Genomic DNA, 25,761 nt, shown 5'->3' with positions numbered 1-25,761 from the left:
ATTGTGTAGCAGATGGTTGATACTGTGTTACTCTGCTGGTAATACCGATGCTGCTGTGTTGCATTATAGAGTCAACTGAGGGCCTTTGTCCATGCAGGCCTTGATTAGCTCCTCATGCCTATTCAGTCTCCACAGTGGATCAACTCTGAACAAGCACAGCGTAACTTGTCCAAGCCCTCAGTAAAATGGCCCTGCTGCTGCTAGAGAGGTCAGCCAAAGCCCACCCACAGACTGGTCTACGAAGGCTGGGCCATGGCATTGATTTCTATACAGGCTTCCAGACATCGAGCCATCTATTTGTATTGAGTCATGTGTTTCTTCCTGAAGGAGGACAATGATGTTAGAGGAAGTAAGAACGTTTATTTTTGTTATTATGACTTTATAAGTCACCATGCAAATACCAAGGCCTATATTTTGTCATGCAAAAGTTTTGAATTCAACACTTTAAATTGCATACTTTTGTAGTACAGAGAAAATAAATGTTCTCTGCTGCTACTCCCGTACGGACTCAGGAGAGACGAAGGTCGAGAGCCGTGCCTCCTCCGAAACACAACCCAACCAAGCCGAAGTGCTTCTTGACACAATGCCCACTTAACCCGGAAGCCAGCTGCACCAATGTGTCGGAGGAAACACCATACACCTGGCGACCGTGTCAGCATGTACTCCGCCCAGCCTGCCACAGGAGTTACTAGTGCGCGATGGGACAAGGACATCCCTGCCGCCAAACTCTCCACTAACCCATACGGCGCTGGGCCAATTGTGCGCCCCCCGTGGGTCACCCGGTCACGCCCGGCTGCGACAGAGCCTGGACTCGAACCCAGAATCTCTAGTGGCACACCACTGCGCCACTCAGCAGGCCTGTCTGACAGAGGGTTTTAATTGATGATGAACTTACTCTGATCTGGATTGGGTGCAGACAGGATCATGCTGTGCCTCTTCCTCACCTCATCCACTTCAGAAGATATCTTATCAATCTGCCTCCTAACCTCTTCCACCTGAGTCATGCACATACAGTTTCAATGCACAGACACTTGCAATATTTTACAGTAATCATCTAGCTCATCTGAAAACAAACAGTACTGACTTGCCCTTCTGAATGACATCCTCCTCTGCTTGTGTTCTGCTCTGTCAAGACAAAAGTGTGAAGACACAGTCCATTGTTAGGGAGTAAAGCCTCTTGCACACTGCCCATAAATGTGAGGCTTAGTACTGTGTGAAAAGCAAATAAGTTGACAAGATATTGAAGACAATGATATTATAATGACATGGCATATTATTAGCCTGGCTGACGCGACTCACGTGATGTCAACTAGGGTTGCATTCCCTAGACCTAGAGAATATAAAATAATACAATAGAAGGCTACATTAATGCCTTATTAGATCAGTGACATCATATTAGTAGGCTACATGTACTTATTGCGGTTAATTCACCCAACCGGCCCTTCATCGCTATGTTCGATGCGTTTTTGACTGGCTAACGTTAGCTAAGTAATGCAAGCACTTATCAACTCCATCGCATCTAGCTCTGGTACAAGTGGCTAGCTAACTTTGCTTGCTAGGTCTGAGTTCAACAAACATCCATTTCGATTTGGCATGACATGGGGAAAGTTTATTCTCTTTCAATCATTAGCTAAGGAAACGTAGTCCAAGTTTGCTAGCTAACTATCTGGTTGTGGCAGACAACATATTCGCATGATGCTCCTACAAACTTGTCGGAATGGGATTATGCCTCTCCTCTGCCAGAGGAGGCTCGCACCCAGCACTACTCCCGTGACTGCAGTTGTTGTTCAAGTTATTGGCCACACAGTGGCGATGTTTAATAACATACTGTATAGTGTGCGGTTATCTCCTTTCCTTTTCCCGCCATGATTCATCTGGACGCAGGTGATTCCAAATCTACCGGCCAATTTCCAACATGTAAGAATAGTTTATTTTAGACTAGGTTGTAGTTGTAGTAATTACATTTCTATGTTCAGGCCATTAGTCTACAATAGGCCCAGAGGATAAAGAACATGAAACAGGAGTCACAATTAGATGAAGGCATCCTGCATCCTACAGCGATGGATTTGATTTCAGGTATGAGTACAGTAGATAGGCCTGCCAGTAAGTTACTAGACTAATTAATGTCGATTTTCCTGAGAATGTCTACTTTCAATTCACTCAATCCAATTTAGGTCTATCTAAGGAATTCGATTGGGCTTCATACCTGCTTACATCAGTGCACCTGAATATGTGCCTTTTCTATTCCTTTCATAAAGATGACAGTCCAAATAAATAGCCTAAAATACAGTCAGCATCCATCCATGTCCATCAGCATCACTGTCCGTTATGTTCTGACAAGTCAAAAGGACACAGCTCTGTAATTTTGTAGATTAAATCTGTATTGGTTTTTATGTTTTTTAAATAGATTTTGGACAGTAGGCCTATGCGCACGCCATTGTCTCTAATTAGGCTACGCACTTGATATTTGCTATTTACGCACACTAGGCCCCACCTTGGGTTCCAATGCTCTAAAAAATGACATCACGTTTTGTATTCCCACATCCAATCGAACAGCCCGGAGAATTCCTCCACTCAGTGCAAACCTAGTATAGACAGACAGCAGAGCGCATCAAGCAACAAGTACCCAAATCCGTCGCTGAAATAGTGCAATATTTCTTATTCTGTATTGAGAGACATGGAATACCAACTTTTGGGGAAATGTTGAATGGACACGCACTTTATAATTATGATGTCCACCGCTTAGTTTTATTGCAGTTTTACAAAATGTTAAGTTTTGGGAGAAAGTTTTCTTTATTGGAGACGTGGACTAATAAATACCCAGAGAAGAAGATTGCTTTTTTTTTCAGCATCTTGGAATAATGATTTATGCTTTCTGGATCGATCGTTCATTGGGGATTTAAACAACAATAATCATAATATATATGTATATATATATAATCTTGTTGTAGTTGTAATCAAGCCATGGAACTATTATTCGAAATTCTGTTTGTAACTACTTTTGTCACGTTGATTCGGGTAATTTAAACAGTTGTTTTTTTAATGTCCTTCACCATTATGTGTTGGAAGACTACTGCAATGTTGCAATGTTGAGTTCATTTGATTTATTTACAGGTTAATGGTGAAGTAAAGCCAAATCCTTCCAAGCATCCAGGTAAATCGAATTATACTTCATGTTAAATGTGGATTCCATTAGCTTGATGTTCTATATTGTGTCTGAAATTAACCTACAGCATATGATGAGTATTATTGGTAATTTAGCTAAATATATAAAATGTTGGGATGATGAATTATTGGTTATGGTAATAGTGGTTTATTAAGCAATACAAAATGTGTTTATTGAATGAGATACCCAAACAGCAACAATTGAGCTGTATCGTTTATCTTTTTAATCCTAAAAGACACACTGAGCAATGCCAGGAACATAACTAATTGAAATAGCATGATTAGGGAGAAGTCCCATCTGGAGCTTTGTTCACCCATGAACTCTCCATCCAGGCCTGCAGGTCTTGGCCACGGCCTCACACTATTGGCCGCTGGATTCGGTGGACGGGATCCATGGACTGTGGGACCAGATTGGAAACAGACCAGGTCATGTTAATGGAAGTGATATAAGTATGTGCATAGACCTATACTTAGGAATAGAATACCCAGTCTTTTATATTCTTTATCTGCATGGCCTACAGCTGTTATTCACTCCTACTTTCAATTCACCTTTTTGTCCATCTTGCAGCCACCAAGTCCTTGCTTTAAAAGGTGCAGCTGTGTGCAGTGCTCAAATTTGATTACAGTCAAATTTGCAAAAACAAATGAACAAAGTAGAGAGTCAAGACAAGAAGTCTGAAGGCTACCTTACACCCCTGTTAACCCTTGTTAATGTACATCAAAGCACTCTGGTGTTATAATAAACAAAATGGGATAAAAAGCTTATCCTTCACCCCCAGGTATATTTGATGCAGACTTTCCAGATTAATGCTAAGACTATTAAATTAACTGTCTTGTTTGCTAAACTGATTTCCAAAAACCTTACTGTAATATTTTAACTATGGAAGCACCAATAACATTCCTAAATGGGACAATAATTGTGAAGCATCAGGTCTAGAACGGTTTTGGAATATTTCCACACAAAATGTGCTTTGATCCTAAAAAAAGGGGGGGGGGGGTAATGATTGATCTGTTCCTCCTTGAGCACTGTTTACTGAGCCCAACATCACACTTAATCTCATCCCTGCTCACGCACCACATCCCTCACAAGTGTCTGCGTTTGACTCTCACTGGTCTGGTGTGTCCTCTGGTTGTTTTGTGTTATTCATGTGTATGTATGTGAATCACCTTTTTCTCCCTTGTCTGTTTGTTTTCTATGTTTCATCCAGCTCTCCAAATCCACAAGCACACTGTGCTACCTTCCTCCCATAACTCTTCCTCTGTGTATACCAATGACTCTGCCTACACTAACATTTCTGCAACAGTAGGTGAGGAAAATCACTGCTCACTGAAATTAATGTGTGTGTGTAGTCAGTCACCCTGTTCTGTTGGTGTTACTGTAGTGCTATCTATCATGTTAAGGTTATTCAGTGGCCATTGTTCTGTACGTTGTGTACCAGCCCAATAGTTGCCATGAGTGTGCCACACACTGTTACCTGAAGTTGTTGAATTTGTCTGTGTGTGTGTGTGTGTGTGTGTGTGTGTGTGTGTGTGTGTGTGTGTGTGTGTGTGTGTGTGTGTGTGTGTGTGTGTGTGTGTGTGTGTGTGTGTGTGTGTGTGTGTGTGTGTGAGAGAGACAGTTGTTTTCTTCACTGGAAAAAGAGCAGAGACTGCAGTGTGTAAATCGTGATTAGAAAAGCTTTGAGTATGGAGGTTATCATATCTGTTTCTAGAATGCTGTAAAGTTGAGCTTGACTTTTGAACCTCAATACATCAGGACAATTTCATTTTGTCTTCTGACATGATTTAAGGCAAATCCTTGGGTCGAAGCTGGCTACCATTCAAAAAATGGTAGATCATTATGCAGTGGAAACACCCAACATTTGGTGCAGTTCAGAGAATTTGTTCATAAATCGATGATACTGGTTTGCCTAATTGTTTGCCTATAAAAAGCCTACTTCAGAGACAAATCTGCCTCTTTTTCTCATCAGGCAAAATAATGTTGTTATTTCATCCTCCTGTAGACATAGTTGAAGGGATGGTCAACAAGGGCATCTATCTGAATGGAGATAATGGCGGCACCTTTCTCCACTTTGGGAACTACCAGAACTCCTGCATTAGTGACCCCACTCTGTGTGGTCCTGAGGGTGAGTTCTGCCTCCCTCGATCTCAAAGTAGATGTGTAATATTTTCACAAATCATAAGTGACTATCTAATGGGGTACCTCACAAAAATCTAATTTATGGCATTTAATGTAGATCTAAATGTATTATAATTAGCATGATTTGTGGTCTGAAACAATTTCCCCTATTTTTAAATCTTTAATAAATCTATGTTCGTATTTTTCAGGGATTACATTTTCCTTCTTTTGGAAGAACCAGGAGGCAGAGTCACGTTTTGCAATAGCCTCTGGAGGGAAAGTCATCTCCAATGGCTTCTCTGTCTATGCCAATGCCTACGCTGGATACGTAGAGTTCTACACACGAGGCAACTCGAAGAGGTGGAGGGCTAACATCAATATACCAGGTATTTAAAGGGATACTTTGGGATTTTGGCAAAGAGGCCCTTTATCTACTTCCACAGAGTCAGATGAACTCATGGATTCCATTTTTATGTCTGCTTTCAGTTGTTAGCTTGCTTTAGCACCTCCAGTCATTGTGCTAATGCTAGCAGATACCCATAGACTTCCAGCCATTGCGCTAACGCTTGTTAGCATTGGCTCACGGAACTACCTCTAACAACCTTCATACTGGACACAGAAACATAAAAATGGTATCCACAAATCCATCTGACTCTGGGTAAGGAGATAACCGGCTTCACTGCCAAAATCCCAAAGTATCCTTTAAAAAAAGGAAATCCATTAAGGTGAAAAAGTTGATCAAACTAATTATGATACTAAACAATAATTAAAACCTTTTTTATATAAACCTCCTGTCCTCCGATGTGGGTGGTGGGAGGAAAAATGAAAAAATATATATATTTTGGGGGATTTTTATACATATTCTTATATGAATGCATGAGGAATGTATTGTGATTTTCAATAATGTTTTCATTTTTAACCATAAATGTAAATGTTTTGGTTGATTGTATGTAGATGGAGCTACAATCATCAGCAGATACTGTTGGTCCCAGAGAGATTTTATGGATTCAATAATGGACTCAATTAATTCTTTATCTAAAACTATAAATATGTTACTTTTTACTGGAAAGCCTGTTTCCATATTGTTGTGTAACTACAGTAAATACTGAACAGCATTCTAAATACTGCATATGTACACTATATATACAAAAGTATGTTGACACCCCTTCAAATGAGTGGATTCGGCTGTTTCAGCCACACCCGTTGCCGACAGGTGTATAAAATCGAGCACACAGCCATGCAATCTTTATAGACAAACATTGGCAGTAGAATGGCCTTACTGAGTGACTTTAAATGTGGCACCGTCATAGGATGCCACCTTTCCAACAAGTCAGATTGTCAAATTTCTGCCATGCTAGAGCTGGCCCGGTCAAGTGTAAATGCTGTTATTGTGAAGTAGAAACGTCTAGGAACAACAACCAAGAGGTAGGCCACACAAGCTCACAGAAGGGGACCATCGAGTGCTGAAGCGTGTAGTGCGTAAAGTCGTCTGTCCTCGTTTGCACTCACCACTGAGTTCAAAACTGCCTCTGGATGCAACGTCAGCACAATAACTGTTCTTTGGGAGCTTCATAAAATGGGGTTCCATGGCCGAGCAGCCGCACACAAGTCTAAGATCACCATGTGCAATGCCAAGTGTCGGCTGGAGTGGCTAAAGCTCGCCGCCATTGGACTCTGGAGCAGTGGAAACGCGTTCACTGGAGGGATGAATCACACTTCACCAAACTTCACCATTTGTTACGTTACAGCCTTGTTCTATAATAGATTCATTACTTTTTTTTCCCTCATCAATTTACACACAATACCCCATAATGCCAAAGCAAAAACAGGTTTTTAGAAATTTTTGTAAATATCACATTTACATAAGTATTCAGACCCTTTACTCAGTAATTTATTGAAGCACTTTGGCAGCGATTACAGACTCAAGTCTTCTTGGGTATGACGCTACAAGCTTGGCACACCTGTATTTGGCAAGTTTCTAACAGTCTTCTCTGCAGATCTTCTCAAGCTCTGTCAGGTTGAATGGGGAGCGTTGCAGCACAGCTATTTTCAGGTCTCTCCAGAGATGTTAAATTGGGTTCAAGCCCGGGCTCTGGCTGGGCCACTCAAGCACATTCAGAGACTTGTCCCTAGTCCTTTAGGTGCCTTTTGGCAAACTCCAAGCGGGCTGTCATGTGCCTTTTACGGAGCAGTGGCTTCCGTCTGGCCACTCTACCATAAAGGCCTGGTTAGTGGAGTGCTGCAGAGGTGGTTGTCCTTCTGGTAGTTTCTAGGAAGAGTCTTGGTGGTTCCAAACTTCTGACATTTAAGAATGATGGAGGCCATTGTGTTCTTTGGGACCTTCAATGCTGCAGACATTTTTTGGTACCCTTCCCCAGATCTGTGCCTCGACATAATCCTGTCTCGGAGCTCTACAGACAATTCTTTTGGCCTCATGGCTGTTATTGTTTTTGCTCTGACATGCACTGTGGGACCTTATATAGACAGGTGTGTGCCTTTCCAAATCATGTCCAATCGATTGAATTTACCACAGGTGGACTACAATCAAGCTGTAGAAACATCTCAAGGATGATCAATGGAAACAGGATGCACCTGAGCTCAATTTCAAACCTCATAGCAAAGGGTTTGAATACTTATGTAAATAAAGTATTTCTGCTTTTCATTTTTAATACATTTGCAAACATTTCTAAAAATTCTGCTTTTGCTTTGTCATTATGGGGTATTGTGTGTAGATTGATGAGGAAAATGTGTTATTTAATCCATTTTAGAATAAGGCTGTAAGGTAACACAATGTGGAAAAGGGCTAGGGGTCTGAATACTCTATATTAAGTAATTGAAATAACATAAACATTCTACATGGGCAAAACTATTTCTCCATCCCTTACAATCTCAGATCTGCTATTTATGGAGGAAAACATATCATGTCGCTCTGTGAGCTGCAGGTTCTTTGAATAAGAAAGAAACATTTACCAGTCATTGTTTTTTAGAGGAAAACGATGTTCACATTCTCAAATGTCCTCCGTCGTCTTGTTCTTGTTACAATTAATGAAGGTTATGAACATGAGGCGTCAGGACTTTATGTGTACTTTTGATTTATTTTATTATTACTTACGGAATATCAAACATCTAGTTCTTATAATTTGACATGATGATATGTCACCATTTCACCATGTAGTTGTTTAGCCTTAGGCTCATAACAGATCTATGACTGAACCAGCTCTTATGAGACCTGTACCAGTACCAGGAGACATGACTGGTTCAGTAGACCTTGTCACAATGTGTCCCTGCCTAACCTGCGACAGAAACATTTCTAGCTAAAAGGAAAGAGAGATTGAAAGTGGGAATGGGGAAGTTGTTGATTTGTGTTTAAGCCAATCCCAACAGGATAGCTGTGTTTTAACACTCTGAACCAGCCTCTTCTGGTGGAAGTGTTCACACTGAATATATTGTCTTTTTGGGATTCTCTTTATTGTCCGTTTACCTCAGAAGAACTGAAGATGTTATTTCGTCTTTGGAGAAGTCTATCGGAAACGTTTGAAGGAATAGAAAGGAGGTGCTGACTGAATGGTTGGAGTGGAACATGGGGACATATTGGGTGGATATAGTGGAAAAGCACAATTGACATTTGTGTGACATACTGTAGGCTATAATACCCACATACAAAGAGTAGATAAATACTTTAGGTGAAGGGAAGGTGAAGTCCTGATTATGATGTCTCCTCTCTCTTCCCTTTCAGGGCCCTTCTGGACCCACATTCTGTTCACTTGGACCCTGACGGACGGTCTCAACATCTACATCAACGGGACGTTCAACACCAGCGACCCCACTGGCAACGTGTCCATGAACTATGGGGACCCTTACCCTGACCTGGTCATTGGGACAGGAAATGAGCAGTCCTATGGACACTACGTGACAGGAGCCTTTGATGAGTTTGTCATCTGGGAGAGGGCCCTGTCACCAGAGGAGATTCTCATGTACTACAAAGCTGCCACAGGTAATGTCAGATGTCACCGTCAGTCTGGATTGGACCACTCTTTTTTCCGTGATGTGAAATGTTCACTATGTTCACTCTTTCCCCTTGATTTAGGTGAGGAGATTGGGGTTAAAAAGCTATTTCCATCTTGGTCATTGCCATTGACATTCCGTGCACAGTACTGACGCATGGAATACACAACAAGATATTAAGCCGTGAAAAACCTCCTCATCTTAAAATCATCTCACATACTCACATCTCACACACCATAAAAGTTTGGATTCACATTCGAGGACTCAACTGACGTTAAACTGAGTGACTAAAGTTATTTTAAACCATAATGATCATTTTCATTGCTGCTTTGATTTATCTTGTGTGGTCTAGAATTATTCTGAAACTCAAAAGAAATGGACAATGTCCTCTGTATGGTCCGTGAAATGTTATTCAGAGCATGGTGAAATGTGTATAAGATAGTAAAAATGGATGAATCATGCTTATGGAAAATAGGAATCATTTGGGTCTGGACACCCATTCCCTGGGTTTTTGTCTAATGACTAGACCCCATTGTGAAGGACTCAGGTGGTCATGTTGCATGAAGGCGTAGCCTTCATTTTCTCAGACATAACAGACATGAACAAGAAGGTTGTTATGGTTATGGAAAGTGTTTTAATATGTTATACCTGTAGATAATGAATGGGACTAAAGAAGAGCAGACTGTTGGAAGGGACATTCCTAATGTAAAACCATATATGGTCATTTATTGTTGCTAAGTGCACTAATTGGTGTGTTATTTACAGACAGCATGATGTCATGACTTCCTTCTAACATCTCTTTGGCTTGTACAGTACCTCAGTGATGTATCTGGCAGTTGATTATCTAAAGAGCAGGTACAATAGCACAGCACTTCTTTTCATCTATCCCCGGCTGGGGGAAGCTCCACCATCATCAGACATGTACCAAGGAATCAGGAATCTTTGTGGCCTGAACAATTCCAGCACTTCTCTAAGCGTTCTATTTGGCATCTAGCTAGTGTTGCTATTGATGACCGGTGGAAGAGCACTGCTAATGGGACTCTTGTATTTCTCCAACTAGGTGATACTTTGACTTACCCTACCACAACAAGCGTTCCTAAAGAAGTCTCCTCTACGATGCAAACACTGGTGAGTTCTCAACTTCTCAACACAATGGGGTCTAGTCATTAGCATTTTTCTACATCTGCAATAACATCTGCTAAACATGTGTATGTGACCAGTACGATTTGACTTGATTTGAAATTTGGTGATTTATACAGATTGACGTCTTACCATGGGAAAGTGGATATCTTAAACCGTTTTCAGGGTTTTACTACTAGAACAGACACACAGCAGCCTCGCAGGAAATTAGGTAGAAGGCTGGTGGTTGAACCGCAATAAACACAAACAATTCATTTCTTATGGAACCATTTTCTTCCCTTTAAGACTGAGGAATTGGAAAGGGGGATATTGAGAACACAAGTGAATAGACCTCTCCTGTCTATTAAATGGCAGTTGTGGGCGTAGAGAGAAGAAAGTAGAGACAGCTGTTCAACACAGCACAAAATGGGTCCCTGTAGGGCATGACGCTGGAAAAAGACCAGCAGTCTTTTACAGCAGACTTCTATGCAGAAAGAGTTCTTACTAAAGGTAATGGTCACCATAATGTGTTCCTGTGTATATTGGTCCCATTCTGGTCTTTGGAGAGTTTCTGTGGAGAGTAATGCCTGGTGTTTTGTTCCCTCAGGGAGTCGCATATGTGTCCTATTCTATCATCAACAAGCTCAGTGAGGAGATCCACAGCTCTCAGGACCCTGTGCCCATGTTTGGCTTCCTGGAGTCTCTGCCATTCAGCCTGCCCAACAAGACCATCCCCCACGACACTGCCAACAACTTCACACAGGTACAGGAACACAAGGATATATACATGCGAGTGCGCACGAAGGCACACACACGAACACACACACCAAAGTAGGATGTAATAGTTTGTTTCAGATCACAGACATGATGTGTTGTTGTGTCCCGCCCAGGCTTTTCTGAAGAGTGTGGAGGAGGTGTTGTCTTCTGAAGTTGCCAGGGAAGATGAGGTAAGTACGTTTCAAGTTTTTAATGTCACGTGCACAAGTACAGTGAAATGCCTTTCTTGCCAGCTCTAAACCCACTAATCAATATCAATGTAGTACTAAAAATAACACACGGTAGAACAAGAACACATTAGAAATAAAAAATATGAAATATATCGAGTTCATGATATCTCTGTGAAGTCACTGTGTGGGTTTACAGCAAACTAGCTATATGATAGTGAACTGTGAATATGATCACATTCGTTCAGGCTCAAGTTCAGCGCCCTCACACGTGAGATCACAGGAATTCCTGAACAGAGAGACATTTCGAGCGAGTTTGTCGTTACAATTTCTATACACACTGAACAGGCGTGCTTGTTTTCATGTGAGCAAGCTGAACCAGACGTTCTTAGTGCATGAAAACGTTGGACTTGGACATGGAGAGCACCATCAAAAGGAAGTCAGATGGCATTTACAGTAATACAGTGAATATCGGCCCAGCTGATAAGACTCTTAACGCATGCTACTACTTGGTTTTATGGTCTATCAGGGACAGTTTACCAACTCTCAAAATACAGTAGATACAGTAAGTTGCCAGTGTGTCTCTATGAGTGTGAATGTTGTTATTGGACCGTTTGGAGCAGGAGTCCACCCCAGTGGTCAGTGGGCTGATTGAGACAGTGGACAACGTGATGGTCCAGATGGTGTCCAGCCTGGAGTCCAGCCCCAGCCCCCGATCTCTCATCTCACTGGGAGGAAAGTCCTTTGTAGCAGGTCAGTACCGTGACGACGCAACTCTCTCCTGACTGTACTGTATGACTCACAGACTGTGGTGTTAAGTTGGGGTTGAGAGTTACTGTACTAAGAAGGGAGTTCTAAGAAAGAAGTTCAAGGAGAGTTTTGAACTAACTGTCTACATACAGTATGTTTCCCTCAGAAGATAGAGATCTGACCAAGCTTAGATAACCATGGTCCTTTCCATGCAACTAATTTCCCTCTGGTAGGGGTTAGTTTGGCACAATATTTTGTTTTCCTGTGGACAAGCCTGCGTTGTCTCTCTCCCAGGGGCTCAGTCAAATCTTTGATCCACCCATGAATCATCACCACCAGCAGATAACACTGTGCTTTTGGCTCCCTGTCAGAACCCCGCCAGGCCTGGTGTTGGAGTTAGTTAACCACTCACAGTGCTCCCTCTCTCTCTGTTTCCAACCCCCGACCCCAATAGATTACTCTCTGATGAAGATTCCACAGAACTACAATCTTCCCCATTACCGCTTCCCCATGCAAGGAAAGAACTACATCTCAGTGCCCGGCGAGGCGTTCACCATGCAGTGTGAGTGTCCTACATCCCATTTCACTATGTTCTAAAAACATACAATACATTGAAATACCCACTCTCTCACAGCAATTCGTATTTTGTGTGTGTATTACACTGCTCGAATGTAGCATATGCTCATCTTTCTTTTGTGTCTGGCTCTTACTCCTTCTCAGCACATAGCTTCATTGGCTTGAATGTGAATAATTACTGGCCATTGTTTCTGCACTCTGTTTCTGCTAAGATACATTTGCCTAACCAGTAAGGTCTTGCTATTGGGCAGAAGTTTATTATGATGATAGGTTTAAAGACCTTTAACATAGCAATGGTAGTGTGTGAGAGAGCCACCATGAAACTGCTTGTGAGACTTTAAAGTGCAGGATTGCAGCTACAGTACTGTATGACTTCTATGCAGAGAGGCAATGTACTACAGACAGAGAGAGGGATACGTTTCATCCACTTTACTCTCCATTCAAAAGAAGCCCCTCCACTCACAGTGAACTCATTGATTTACTTTGCCCATTCTTAGCGGCGCTGTGAATAATGGTTTGGCAGAAATTACGGCAGTATTAAAACTGTGTTTGTTAGACTTGTGTTAGGGTCAGATCCATTTGGCTCCACCTGGCCCCCAAACACACTGCGTTGCTACACTAACTTTTAAATAAACCATTTTAATAATCTGTTAAAACCTCAGTATCAGAAATTGAATATAAATGTTACTGCTGGCAATTTAGCTCCTAGATTGAGTTAATGTAGCGTTGTGTGTCCTGACACATGGCATACTGTATTAAAGGCACCAAGTGGCGCTTTTATAAGCCAATTAAGCGCAGAAAAAGTGTTACAGATTTGTAAAAATTCTCTTGGACTGAGATACTTCCAAGTATTCATAAAAAGATGCAGATTATGCCATTTTCTATTATTTTCTTTCTTCCTTAGAAAAGCTTTATAGGCAAACTGGCCACCAACTGATCCCTACAAAGGTCTGGTAGGGGGCATTACAGTCATTACATTCAAAGTTCATTAGATTCAAAACCTTGACTTGTGATATGAATTCAGATTATTTCATACACAATGTATTTTCAACACCAGTGTTTGTTTTCTTACTCATTGAGGTAGATTTGATTTCATGAAAGCGGTACTTTCACCGTCAAGCGTTTCAGATCCCTCTCTAGTAGTTACCATGTTGTAGATTGCCTATGTGGTGGTGAGAGTGTATAAGAGTTGGGCACAGGCCTCCTGCTGTACTGTTTCAGTCATGGCACTGTGACTTGCATAATTTCCCAACACACACGTGGTCCGTGGTCCCCCTCCATCTCACCCGTGTGTGAGCATACAGCTCTCCAATTAGTCAGGGAGTGCCAACTTGAGGCAGCGAGGCTGCTTAATTAAGTTCCCCTCACTGTGAGCATTTTAGCAACTCCTCATCACATTCTCAACCCTGCTATGAGTCTGTTTCACCTTTGACCACTCTCTCTCCCTCCCTCCCTCCCTCCCTCCCTCCCTCCCTCTCTCTCTCTCTCTCTCTCTCTCTCTCTCTCTCTCTCTCACTCCCTCCCTCCCTCCCTCCTCTCTCTCTCTCTCTCTCTCTCTCTCTCCCTCCCTCCCTCCCTCCCTCCCTCCCTCCCTCCCTCCCTCCCTCTTTCCACCTCAGCCCAAACCACAATCGTGGGTCTTTTCTACCACAACATGCACAACTACTACAGAGAGATCAGCCCACTCAGGACCAGGTAAGGGGATGGGAGGACACATAAAAAGCCCTGATCATACCAAACAGAAATGCTCTCTATGTAGGAATTATGATTCACTTAAATGTGTGATATAAAGTTATCCTGACCAAACACAGTACAGTAGACAGCACTGTTTAAAGTAAGTTTAGAGCCTGCAGAAAGTAATATAATATTCTAATTTACAAGCATTCAGAAGAGGCTTGAGGTTGTCAAAGCATCTCTTTGGGGACCAATCAGAAAAGTACGCAACAAACTAAATAGTTTACTTTGCACGCCTTGCAATTAAGAATTACAGTCATTGAGAAGAAGTGATCTCAGAGGATCTAAGGGATGTTATGGCGATAAGTGCTCTGAGCATCAGCCAGGATCACTTCCTGTGTGTCCGCTGTGGTCCCCTGGTGGAGTGGCGCCCCTGTTTCCTGTTGTCCGTAACAGATCATGCCTGGGGCCATTCCTTATCAGCCTCCCACCAGGCGATCTCTCATCTGACCATTTAACCGCCACTGGCTGATACATCCTGCCGTTAACTTCATACAGAAACTTGGCCACACACTTCTTTTCCCAATAATAGGGGAGGCATATTACAATAATCCTGTGAAATAAATATTTTACATGAATTTGATTAAAGTAATTTGGTGGCCTAAGCGTAAACAATCTTGTTTGATTAACATGTAGTTACTGGCAGACATCATCAATAGCATAATTGCGTCTAGAAATACAGCTTATTATGCTCAAGGAGTTGGACTGACTGTTGTGGCCCTCAGTACAGCAAATAGTTTTGACTGCCTCTGCAGAAATCCAGAATCTAAAGCAGCGTTTACACCATTTACACAGGCAGCCCAATTCTGATATTTTGCCCAATTATTGGCAAAAGATCTGATCTAATTGGTCGAAAGACCAATGAATGGAAAAAGATTACAACAGTGCAAACTGTGTAAACGCAGCCTAAAAGTACCATGTGTAAGTGATACGGCACTTAGGATCAATCAGCTGCTGCTACAATATACTTTCTTCTAAACGAGTTTCTCAGTAAAACTGGATGACAATAATAAACACCCATGTTTACAAAGTAGAAAAGCAGTTTATTCAGGAAATTCCAATTGGTGTAAGTATGCCACCATTTTAGAAGGCATAACTTATTTACTTCACATTTGATGATTAGGTTAGTTCCCAATGGTTGTGTTTCACTCCCCAGTGGGTGAGAATGTCCGTCTGTATAATGATACGGGGGTGTTGCCTCTACAACCTACCGTCACTTACCTGTTGACCTCGAAAAGCTCTTGACGTAATGCTGTGTTTTCAATGTGATTGATGACATGACAGGTGTTTCAGAGTCCCACTCTCCTGCTACTGTTCTGAGCCCTCTGTGACACTACTGTGTACATAAAACACCTCTCATTGGTGTTAGTGACAAACCATCTCTCTCAGGATCAACGAGGCAGCTGATTTCAAAGACCATAAGATCCAGGTGGCTAGTTTCCTCATCTCACTGAAGGTGGAGCCATCACCTGCCCTGTCCGTCAACCTGTCTGGGGCTCCGCTCATCAAGATCGTCCTCACACACATCCTGGTAAGAGTACATACCAACACACACCGCACAGGAGTGTATTGAATTACCAAGTTATGACGATGGATTACCATTTTACTGGCCATAAGAAACCATCTCTGTTATGAGTGAGGGACTTGAACAATTGTGCTGGAAAACTGTTTAGCAATGGTTCTTCAGAAATGGGCATCACAGTTGCTGGTTGCGGGACTGTTACCTTATCGGAAGAAGGGTGTGATTTTTGCTAAGGAGTATCCCCTTTTGTATATTGTTTATTTTTTTTAGGGGGGGGGGGCTCAGTAGGGGACAATCACTCAATTAGTCCATGTCAGCTATCTTTTTTTTGATTGGTAAGTTAGTCTAGCCTGCTATCTAACCTAGTAATCATAGTCGAATTACCAACTGGGGTCCCCCATTGATTTTGTTAGTCACTCTTTTTGTGGCCCCCACCCCATCAAAGTTCACTCAAGGCACTCAAAAAAGGCACTTAAAAATACCCCCCCCCCCCCTGTTTTCCCTCACAGTATGTGAAAATAACTGTTTCTTGGAACAGTGGATTGTATAAGCTCAGTACTCACAAAGACAAAGGACATTTATTTTTGTTTCCATTAGTCCCAACCTCTTCATTTTCCTTAACAAAGCATGATTCTTCCCAAAAGAAAAGTGATGATCAACATTTGAACTGTAAGCTTTGTGCACTTTGAAAGGAACAACCATTTGAGTTTATGAACAACATATTTTTTGCCTTTCTGCTTTGTGGCAGGGATTTAGTGGAGAAAGTATTGCCAGCTTCTTTAGACCTCTCCCATGGCATTTGAAACCCATAATGAAAGTTAACTTAGAAAACGTGTATGGCAATTGTTAGTCCTACTGTAAATGCAGAAATGCAATGGAGAGCTCGAAAGTCCATCCATAGAGTGATCTTAAATCACCCACTTCAAGTCAAACACTTTTCCATAAACACTCAATAGTTGGAGGAGGGCAAAATGAACTCCACAAGATATCATCCAATAGTAATTTTATCCAATATTTTTTTTACCAAAAATAAGATGGGATATTTTTCCATCAGCTAACATAAGTAGCCCCAGTCCATTTTACTTGTAGAGAATGTGCTTCCCCTGCCATGTGAGCTGCTCAGTTGAAAATATTCACTTGCTATTAAAGTGAATCACCATCAAAGGTATTTTTTTCCTTCCGTCTCTCTTAAGAGCACAAATTAAAACCATGCGGCTTTGTGAAACCATGGCAATGGGCTTTGTTTGCCTCCATTTTCCCATGGAAATAAATGTTTATGCTGCAAGGATCTGACCGGGTTCCTGTGACATGATTTTAGCAGACACCACGAGAGAGGGGAGAGTCTCCTGTAATATGAAGTGCTGGAGATGCATTTCAGTGCTCTTTCATCTTGATTCAAGGTGTTTCTATTTACACTCACTTACACTGCCTTACCGCTTGTTGTTATGGTGACAAAATAAAGTAGTGATAAAGCAATGGTTTTCACAGAAATGAACATTGGTCATGTGACGGGAATAGTTTGGACCTCAACTCCAGTGACACCAAATATTTTATGACAAATTACCGTACAATATGTGATTTTGGTTTTTGACTTGGGAACTTCCAAGTGCCAACACCTAACGTAAGACAATAGCTGAGACTTATGTTTGGAAGTTGCATACCTCACACATCACTTTTTGGCTGTAACCTTAACCAGAAAAAAACGTACATATGCTATTACTGGTCTGTTGTGAGCCGGAGGATAGATTCAGGCCAAAAGTGACTGACTATTTTGGGAATTTTTATGTCTCTGCGAGCTGGTGGATACTTATCACCCTCTGAACTAGGAAAGAGGGAGAACTGCTCACCCACTATGTGGAAGACCTTTCCCGTCATTGTTCACTCCGCATTTTACTGCCTGTCCAAGTCCACTCCCTAATGACTTCCCGTGGCGTGCCTCCATTGCTCAGGGGTAGCTTAATGATTTGTGATGGACCCTTCTGTTTTCCCAACGCTTTTAGCCAGCAAGAGGAGAGAGAGACATCTAGTCACTTTATTAAAGTCTGAGCAGGGTAATTGTGTCAGCAGCAGCATAGTCCTGTCAGCTCCACCATATTTCACCATCCTGGTCATGGTGCCATGGTAACAACAGGTCCTGTGTATTAGTAACACTGCAGTACAGGGATCATCAACTAGATTCAGCCGCGGGCCGATTTTTGGTCGGGGCTGGAACATAATTACAAATCATTTGTAAACTGAAAATTGACTGCAAGAAGTCCAAACAGGTATAATATTTGACTAAAACATAATCATTTCAAACCTTGCTTACATTTGTATACGATCACGTCTCTTTGTAGTGCTTTGTGTGGGCAAGTGGTTTGCTGATGTCAGTGTTGTGAACAGAGTGCCTCATGGTGGCAGTGGGGTTATGGTATGGGAAGGCATAAGCTACAGGTGACAAACAGAATTTGATCTATGTAAATTTGAATGCACAGAGATACCGTGACGAGATCCTGAGATCCTGAGGCCCATCGTTGTGCCATTCATCCTCCACCATCACCTCATGTTTCAAATCAAATCAAACGTTATTTGTAACATGCGCCAAATACAACAAGTGTAGACCTTACCGTGAAACGCTTACTTACAAGCCCTTAACCAACAGTGCAGTTCAAGAAGAGTAAAGAAAATATTTACCAAATAAACCAAAAAAGAATAAAAAGTAGCACAATAAAACAACAATAACAAGGCTATATACAGGGGGTACCGGTACCGAGTCAATGTGTGGGGTACAGGTTAGTCGAGGTAATTTGTACATGTAGGTAGGGGTGAAGTGACTATGCATAGATAATAAACAGCGAGTAGCAGCAGTGTGCAAAACAAATGGAGGGGAAGGAGGAGTGTCAATGTAAATAGTCCGATGGTCATTTGATTAATTGTTCATGGGTCTTATGGCTTGGGGATAGAAGCTGTTAAGGAGCCTTTTGGTCCTATACAACTTGTCGTGTGGTAGCAGAGAGAACAGTCTATGACTGGGTGACTGGAGTCTCTGACAATTTTATGGGCTTTCCTCTGACACCGCCTATTATATAGGTCCTGGATGGCAGGAAGCTTGGCCCCAGTAATGTACTGGGCCATGGGCCATACGCACTACCCTCTGTAGCGCCTTACGGTCAGATGCCGAGCAGTTGCCATACCAGTCGGTGATGCAACCGGTCAGGATGCTCTCGATGGTGCAGCTGTAAAAGTCTTTGAGGATCTGGGGACCCATGCCAAATCTTTTCAGTCTCCTGAGGGGGAACAGGTTTTGTTGTGCCCTCTTCACAACTGTCTTGGTGTGTTTGGACCATGATAGTTAATTGATGATGTGGACACCAAGGAACTTGAAACTCTCGACCCGCTCCACTACAGCCCCATCGATATTAATGGGGGCCTGTTCGGCCCCCCTTATCCTGAGTTCCACGATCAGCTCCTTTGTCTTTCTCACGTTGACGGTGTGGTTGTTGTCCTGGCACCACACTGCCAGTTCTCTGACTTCCTCCCTATAGGCTTTCTCATCGTTGTCGGTGATCAGGCCTATCACTTTTGTGTTGTCAGCAAACTTAATGATGGTCTTCGAGTCGTGTTTGGCCATGCAGTCATGGATGAAAAGGGAGTACAGGAGGGGACTAAATACACACCCCTAAGGGTCCCCAGTGTTGAGTATCAGCGTGGCAGACTTGTTGTTGCCTACACTTACCACCTGGGGGTGGCCCGTCAGGAAGTCCAGGATCCAGTTGCAGAGGGTGGTGTTTAGTCCCAGGTTCCTTAGCTTAGTGATGAGCTTTGAGGGCACTATGGTGTTGAACGCTGAGCTGTAGTCAATGAACAGCATTCTCACATGTTCCTTTTGTCCAGGTGAGAAAGGGCAGTGTGGAGTGCGATTGAGATTGCGTCATCTGTGGATCTGTTGGGGTGATATGCGAATTGGAGTGGGTCTAGGGTGTCCGGGAGGATGCTGTTGATGTGCCATGACCAGCCTTTCAAAGCACTTCATGGCTATCGACGTGGGTGCTACGGGCGGTAAAACATTTAGGCAGGTTACCTTCGCTTCCTTGGGCACAGGGACTATGGTGGTCTGCTTGAAACATGTAGGTTTTACAGACTTGGTCAGGGAGAGGTTGAAAATGTCAGTGAAGACACTTGCCAGTTGGTCCGCGCATGCTTTGAGTACACGTTCTGGTAATCCGTCTGGCCCCGCGGCTTTGTGAATGTTGACCTGTTTAAAGATCTTGCTCACATCTGCTACCAAGAGCGTTATCACACAGTCATCCATAACAGCTGGTTTTCTTGTGCATGTTTCAGTGTTGCTCGCTTCGAAGTGAGCACAAAAGGCATTTAACTCGTCTGGTAGGCTCGCGTCAATGGGCAGCTCCCGTCTGGGTTTCCCTTTGTAGTCCGTAATAGTTTTCAATCCCTGCCACATCCGACGAGCATCAGAGCCAGTGTAGTAGTATTCAATCTTAATCCTGTATTGACACTTTGCTTGTTTGATGGTTCGTCTGAGGGCATAGCAGGATTTCTTACAAGCGTACGGACTAGTGTCCCGCTCCTTGAAAGCGGCAGATTTAGCCTTTAGCTCGATGTGGATGTTGCCTATTATCCATGGCTTCTGGTTGGGATATGTATGTACGGTCACTGTGGGGACGACATCGTCGATGCACTTATTGATGAAGCCGATGACTGAGGTGGTGTACTCCTCAATGCCATTGGATGAATCCTGGAACATATTCCAGTCTGTGCTAGCAAAACAGTCCTGGAGCTTAGCATCCGCGTCTGACCACTTGGCTTGGAAGCATGAATCAGGAGGATAGAATTATGGTCAGATTTGCCAAATGGAGGGTGGGGGAGAGCTTTGTATGCATCTCTGTGTGTGTCCACATCCTTTATTTCACATGGAGGACAACTGTCTTATGGGCTGAAAAAGTGACTTCATGAAACCTATTGCTGTGAATGACTAAAACTATATGCAATTAATTGACAGTGTCACTGACCAGTCGTAATGATCTATAATGACCTTGTGTTATGGTTGTTAGCATCGTTCACAAGGGAGTCCAAACAGGTCTGAGCGGATGGCCAGTGAATTTGACCTTGCATCCATGATTGATAACCTATGAGCTCAGAGCCTCATCAAACATCTAGCGAGGTCATGTCATTCCAGAGCTAACTGGCTGTGTCGTATCTGTCTGGTCCAAGGTGACCCCAACAGGGTTTTGGGGAGCAGCTCCGATACGGAGCGAAGGTGTTATCAGGTCTGCCAGAAACCCATGAGCTTTCTCACGCTATTCTGCGCTGTTGCTGATTGGGCCTTGGCTCCAACCGTGATTTATTAGCTCTGTCCGATGTGGGTCTGGTGTGGGAGGGTCAGCGGAGAGGAGAGAGGGGCACTGGGGTCTGTAGTTAAACATTAATACATACATAAAAACCCCACTCCTCCTCTTCGCTCAAAACATCACACTGATGGTATGAGGTGAAGAAATGGAAAGTGTGATTTCACCGAATGCCGGTGTTGCTCAGTGTCAAAATTGAAAGGATTAAAAAAAGGTTTTGACAAGCAGGACTTGAGTTTACAGGCCAATAAAACGGTGTTTCGGAGTGGCGGCGGCAGCTCCATGAGAGAGACTGTGGGGAGTGGAGGAATGGACAGGAAGTAGTGTAGGAGCGCTGGTGGCCTCTGTCCATCTCTCCCAGAACTGACCCTCACATTCATACTGTACTGCTGCAGGCACTTTTATCAGGTGCTGGAATGAAAGAACTCATTTTAATGCTCTGTGTCATATTGACTTCATTTTATAGATCTTGCTTTTGTCCTGTAATTGATCCGATTTTTATCCATCTGCTGTATGTCTGCTTAATAAAAAAAGGGGGTGTGAGGATGAGAGAGTGTTTGAAGGGGAGATCAGGCTAGGGATTGCAAGTCTAGTAGACTTTCAGGAGCTTCCAAATAAGGGTGGAATTAATTATTCATCAAAAACTGAGAAAATAAACCCACCAAAACCTTTTTTAAGAACCCTGATACCCAATATTTTTTAAATAAGTAAGCCAAAGATGGTATCAGTCGTCTCTGCCACAAGCAGTCTTTATTGCCAGTTTTTATAACTCCCTGTACAGATCCAACCCAAACCCTGTGGGTGAGTCTCTCTCTTTCTTTCTCTCTCTCTCTCCTTTTCTTCTTTCTTTCTTTCTCTCTCTTTTCCCTTTCTCTCACTCTCTCTCTCTTTCTCCCTCGCACACAGCCTTGCTTACACATTTGGGCCAGCTCGCTGATCAATCGCAGATGGAGGTCTGGCGATTGCTATCCTCCTCTTGCCAGGAGCTTTGCATTGAGGGTCTCTCTTTCCCCCGCCCTATTTTCTCTCGCTCTCCCCCTTGCGCTGTTCCCCTTTCCCAAAGTTACTCAAATGGAACTTCCTTTTAATTTCCTGGGGCAAAAGAGAAAGGGACAGTGTGGCGCATATTTCAAGGAAAGATTCACCCATTTTCAATGTGCATCTCTGTGCGATGTTCTATCGATTACCGGGGTCATTTCATGTTTCCATGTGTATCTAAGCGATTGCTGTTCAAGCAGGCCGAAATACAACAGTATGATGAGTTTTGCATGATGCAACATGAAATGGCCCAGGGAATCAATAGAACATCGCTCAGAAATGCACAAAACTATATAACATTGAAAATGTCTGAATCTTTCCTTGAAGTAACATTCTCCCATATTAACACAACTCAATGAAAAGACCAATATCTCAGATTAAGCTTGGTGTAGTGTGATTGTTTTATCCCAGCAAGGCCAGCATATAATTTCAACAAAATGCCATATTATTTTGCAATCAAGGATATTGCAATATAACTAGAGTGAGATTGTTAGACTTCCAGATCTTGGCCTCCTGCCCTATCAAAACAAAATGGCAACTTCCAGCATTTAATTGGCTTCACTTTTCTTCACACTTATCAACACTTACATACTTGTTTTGTGTGTATACCTTGGAGGCTCAACTCAGACCACAGCTGCAAGCCTTACATTTCCCCTGATATCATGACCTCACTCTGCTCTGGGCCAGTTGTGTTGTGAAGCTATGCTCAGATGTTTCCTCCGCTGTCCTTGCTATCCGGGCTCCTTGGGACATCACTACCACATTGAAGTTGACATTTAAAATAGTTATATTTATGGTTAGGGGTTAGGGTAGGGGTTAGGGTAATGGTAGGGGTTAGGGTTTAGGGTAGGAGTAATGGTAGGGGTGAAGGTTAGGGTTTAGGGTAGGGGTTAGGGTAATGGTAGGGGTTAAGGTTAGGGTTTAGGGTAGGGGTTAGGGTAATGGTAGGGGTTAAGGTTAGGGTTTAGGATAGGGACATCCCAAGGATCCCGGATGGCACTAACCGTTCCTCCACATCCTCTAAATGAGTTGGTGTGTCTGACACCATGGAGCTTTATATCATAGCAATATTACCGGTTTATTAAGCCCAAACTGTCCTGGGGTTAGCTCAGACCCACCAATTAAAAGTGGATCCCAGTCTGAAATAATATCATAACAGATCCCAAGTCAGTGATGTGTGACTAAAGATCTGCTGTGATCCTAACCTGCTGTGCTGAGTGCTTTGGTCCATTGTGCCTGCAGGACTGGATAGTGTTTCACTGCACCTCTGTGTGCCTGTCCCAGACATAGAGCAATAAAGTGCTTCCTTTTGTGGCTAATTTTAACTACAGTAAGTGTTGCCATGGGGAGATGCATATGTTTGCACTTTCTACGTGTTATATAGTGGAACCAGACACCGGGTTTAGCTCTACCTGAACTCTCCTGTTTATTAAAATACTAAGGCAACAAAGGAAGTTCATTCATGTGTTTTTGGTATAATGGTGTAGGTGATGTAGTTTGAGTTTCAATGCTCTCCTTGTCTCTGCAGACGGTTGTGCTGTTTGTTAGACTAGTTTTCAGTGGCTGACGATTGTATCTGTCCCACACCACACACCTCAGAGTAATTCAAAATTACACCCTGTCTCTCTCCATGCCCTCAATTAGATTGTATCTGTCCCACACCACACACCTCAGAGTAATTCTAAATTACACCCTGTCTCTCTCCATGCCCTCAATTAGATTGTATCTGTCCCACACCACACACCTCAGAGTAATTCTAAATTACACCCTGTCTCTCTCCATGCCCTCAATTAGATTGTATCTGTCCCACACCACACACCTCAGAGTAATTCTAAATTACACCCTGTCTCTCTCCATGCCCTCAATTAGATTGTATCTGTCCCACACCACACACCTCAGAGTAATTCTAAATTACACCCTGTCTCTCTCCATGCCCTCAATTAGATTGCTATGTCGAAACGTGGGGAAATTGAAAAGATATTGGTGACTTTATTTTTATTAATTGTCTTTTACATAAGACACAAATTTCAAGGCTCAGTGCTGTCAAAAATGTGATTTTTCTGTGTATTATATATATTTCCCCACTATGATTTTGGAATAATTCTGTGAACATTTTGAAAATGATGTTGGCCTTATAGTGTAAGAACTGTTTGATAAGACCGCCTGAAATTTCAGCCTGTTTTTGTGGGATGGAGTTTTGGCCTGCCTGGTGACATCACCAGGTGGTAAATTAGTTAATAGACCAATAAGAAAGAGAGTTTCAAGCCTCTCTGCTAACAACAGCTAGTTTTAGATTTCCCCGCCCCACTCAGACCACTCTCAGACAGTCCTAGCAAAATTATTTATTGAGAAATTGTTCTTTGCTTGTGACCATTTGAATTTAAAACAATCACAGTAAGGTACTTAATTGTTACCCAGAAATTATTTGATATTGAGATAAAAAATGGCTGTAAATGTATTTTTTATATAGACTGCATTGCATTTGAAATAAGTCTTTACTACAGACTAGCAATGCCAGCCCAGAGAATGTGGGTTAGTGTGGTAGAGCTGGACAGTGTGCAGAGGGAGTTTGTGTGTTAGTCCGCTATTTGGCTGTACGTTAGAGAACATATGGTGGTGTTGGGCTTAGTTCTGATGGATAGGTAGTGTCATGGTTGCTGTACAGTATATACAGTATTCCTGTATCAATGTGTCAGAATCACTGCATTGAAGCCAACAAGAGGTCCACATGAGAGTGAGCCACCATCCATACGCCCTTCCCTCTTCTTTTGCACTTTATTCTTTCTGTCTTAGAACCAGCTGTCAAAAGCTAGTATTCAATTTGGCCTGGAATAGTCTGATGTCTTTGGATTTGAGAAGGCGTGTCCTGTCAGTGGTTGGGGAGGTGAGTTCAACCACAGAGAGCGCTTGACATCCAGCTCTGGCAGTCATGGGAGGTCTGAAAGATGCCGCAGTGCAGAGGAGCTCGAAGAGTTTGGCGGGTAATGTCATGTAGGGGGGCTTATATGCAGATGTTATGTGTGAGAGTTTGTATTTTTACCTTGTCATTCTGTCCATGGACATTGTGAGATTGTCTTCAAAGACGTCAAGCTTTGCATTGACATTAACTAGCTAAAGCACAACATTTGTTCATATGACCAGAATAGACATATCAGAATGTAGCCGGTATTTATCCTGTTGGCAGGGCAGACGTGGAAGGCCATTCTTTCACCATGACGACAGATGGGGGGGGGGGGGGGGGGGGGGCTATTCGTTAATCAGCAGCATATGCCACTCATCCCTGAAGCATAATACTCCCTACGAATCTCCCCCAAATGTTGTTATGCAACACGCTGCCACATGATAGGCGTGTTGTCATGATGTCATGACAGCTGAAAAATACCCTGTTCACCCTTAAAGAGTTGCATAATCATTAACTATACTCCTTACTGAGCTGCAGGATTC

General features: G+C 42.7%; 1 protein-coding gene across 2 annotated transcripts in view; it reads left to right on the top strand.

Annotated features, from left to right (window-relative positions):
- The first annotated feature begins 2,572 nt into the window (after positions 1 to 2,572).
- The window catches only part of LOC139389259 (adhesion G-protein coupled receptor D1-like), a 47,388-nt gene continuing 24,199 nt past the window's right edge, over positions 2,573 to 25,761 (top strand). The window contains exons 1-14 of one of the 2 annotated variants that reach the window (XM_071135809.1): positions 2,591 to 3,018; positions 3,115 to 3,154; positions 3,499 to 3,615; positions 4,374 to 4,472; positions 5,169 to 5,291; positions 5,494 to 5,670; positions 9,021 to 9,278; positions 10,350 to 10,417; positions 11,016 to 11,171; positions 11,299 to 11,355; positions 11,976 to 12,105; positions 12,557 to 12,664; positions 14,298 to 14,373; positions 15,802 to 15,943. In XM_071135809.1, coding sequence (XP_070991910.1) covers positions 2,965 to 3,018; positions 3,115 to 3,154; positions 3,499 to 3,615; positions 4,374 to 4,472; positions 5,169 to 5,291; positions 5,494 to 5,670; positions 9,021 to 9,278; positions 10,350 to 10,417; positions 11,016 to 11,171; positions 11,299 to 11,355; positions 11,976 to 12,105; positions 12,557 to 12,664; positions 14,298 to 14,373; positions 15,802 to 15,943 — 1,605 coding nt within the window. In that variant the 5' untranslated portion in view covers positions 2,591 to 2,964. Of the gene's footprint in view, positions 3,019 to 3,114; positions 3,155 to 3,498; positions 3,616 to 4,373; positions 4,473 to 5,168; positions 5,292 to 5,493; positions 5,671 to 9,020; positions 9,279 to 10,349; positions 10,418 to 11,015; positions 11,172 to 11,298; positions 11,356 to 11,975; positions 12,106 to 12,556; positions 12,665 to 14,297; positions 14,374 to 15,801; positions 15,944 to 25,761 lie in introns of both variants that reach the window. The other variant, XM_071135810.1, reaches the window with a different exon arrangement.

This window comes from Oncorhynchus clarkii, chromosome 30 (assembly GCF_045791955.1).
Source record: "Oncorhynchus clarkii lewisi isolate Uvic-CL-2024 chromosome 30, UVic_Ocla_1.0, whole genome shotgun sequence".
NCBI lineage: Eukaryota > Metazoa > Chordata > Actinopteri > Salmoniformes > Salmonidae > Oncorhynchus > Oncorhynchus clarkii.
The sequence above is the reverse complement of the archived record's forward strand: the minus strand, read 5'-3'. Positions and strand labels throughout refer to the sequence as shown.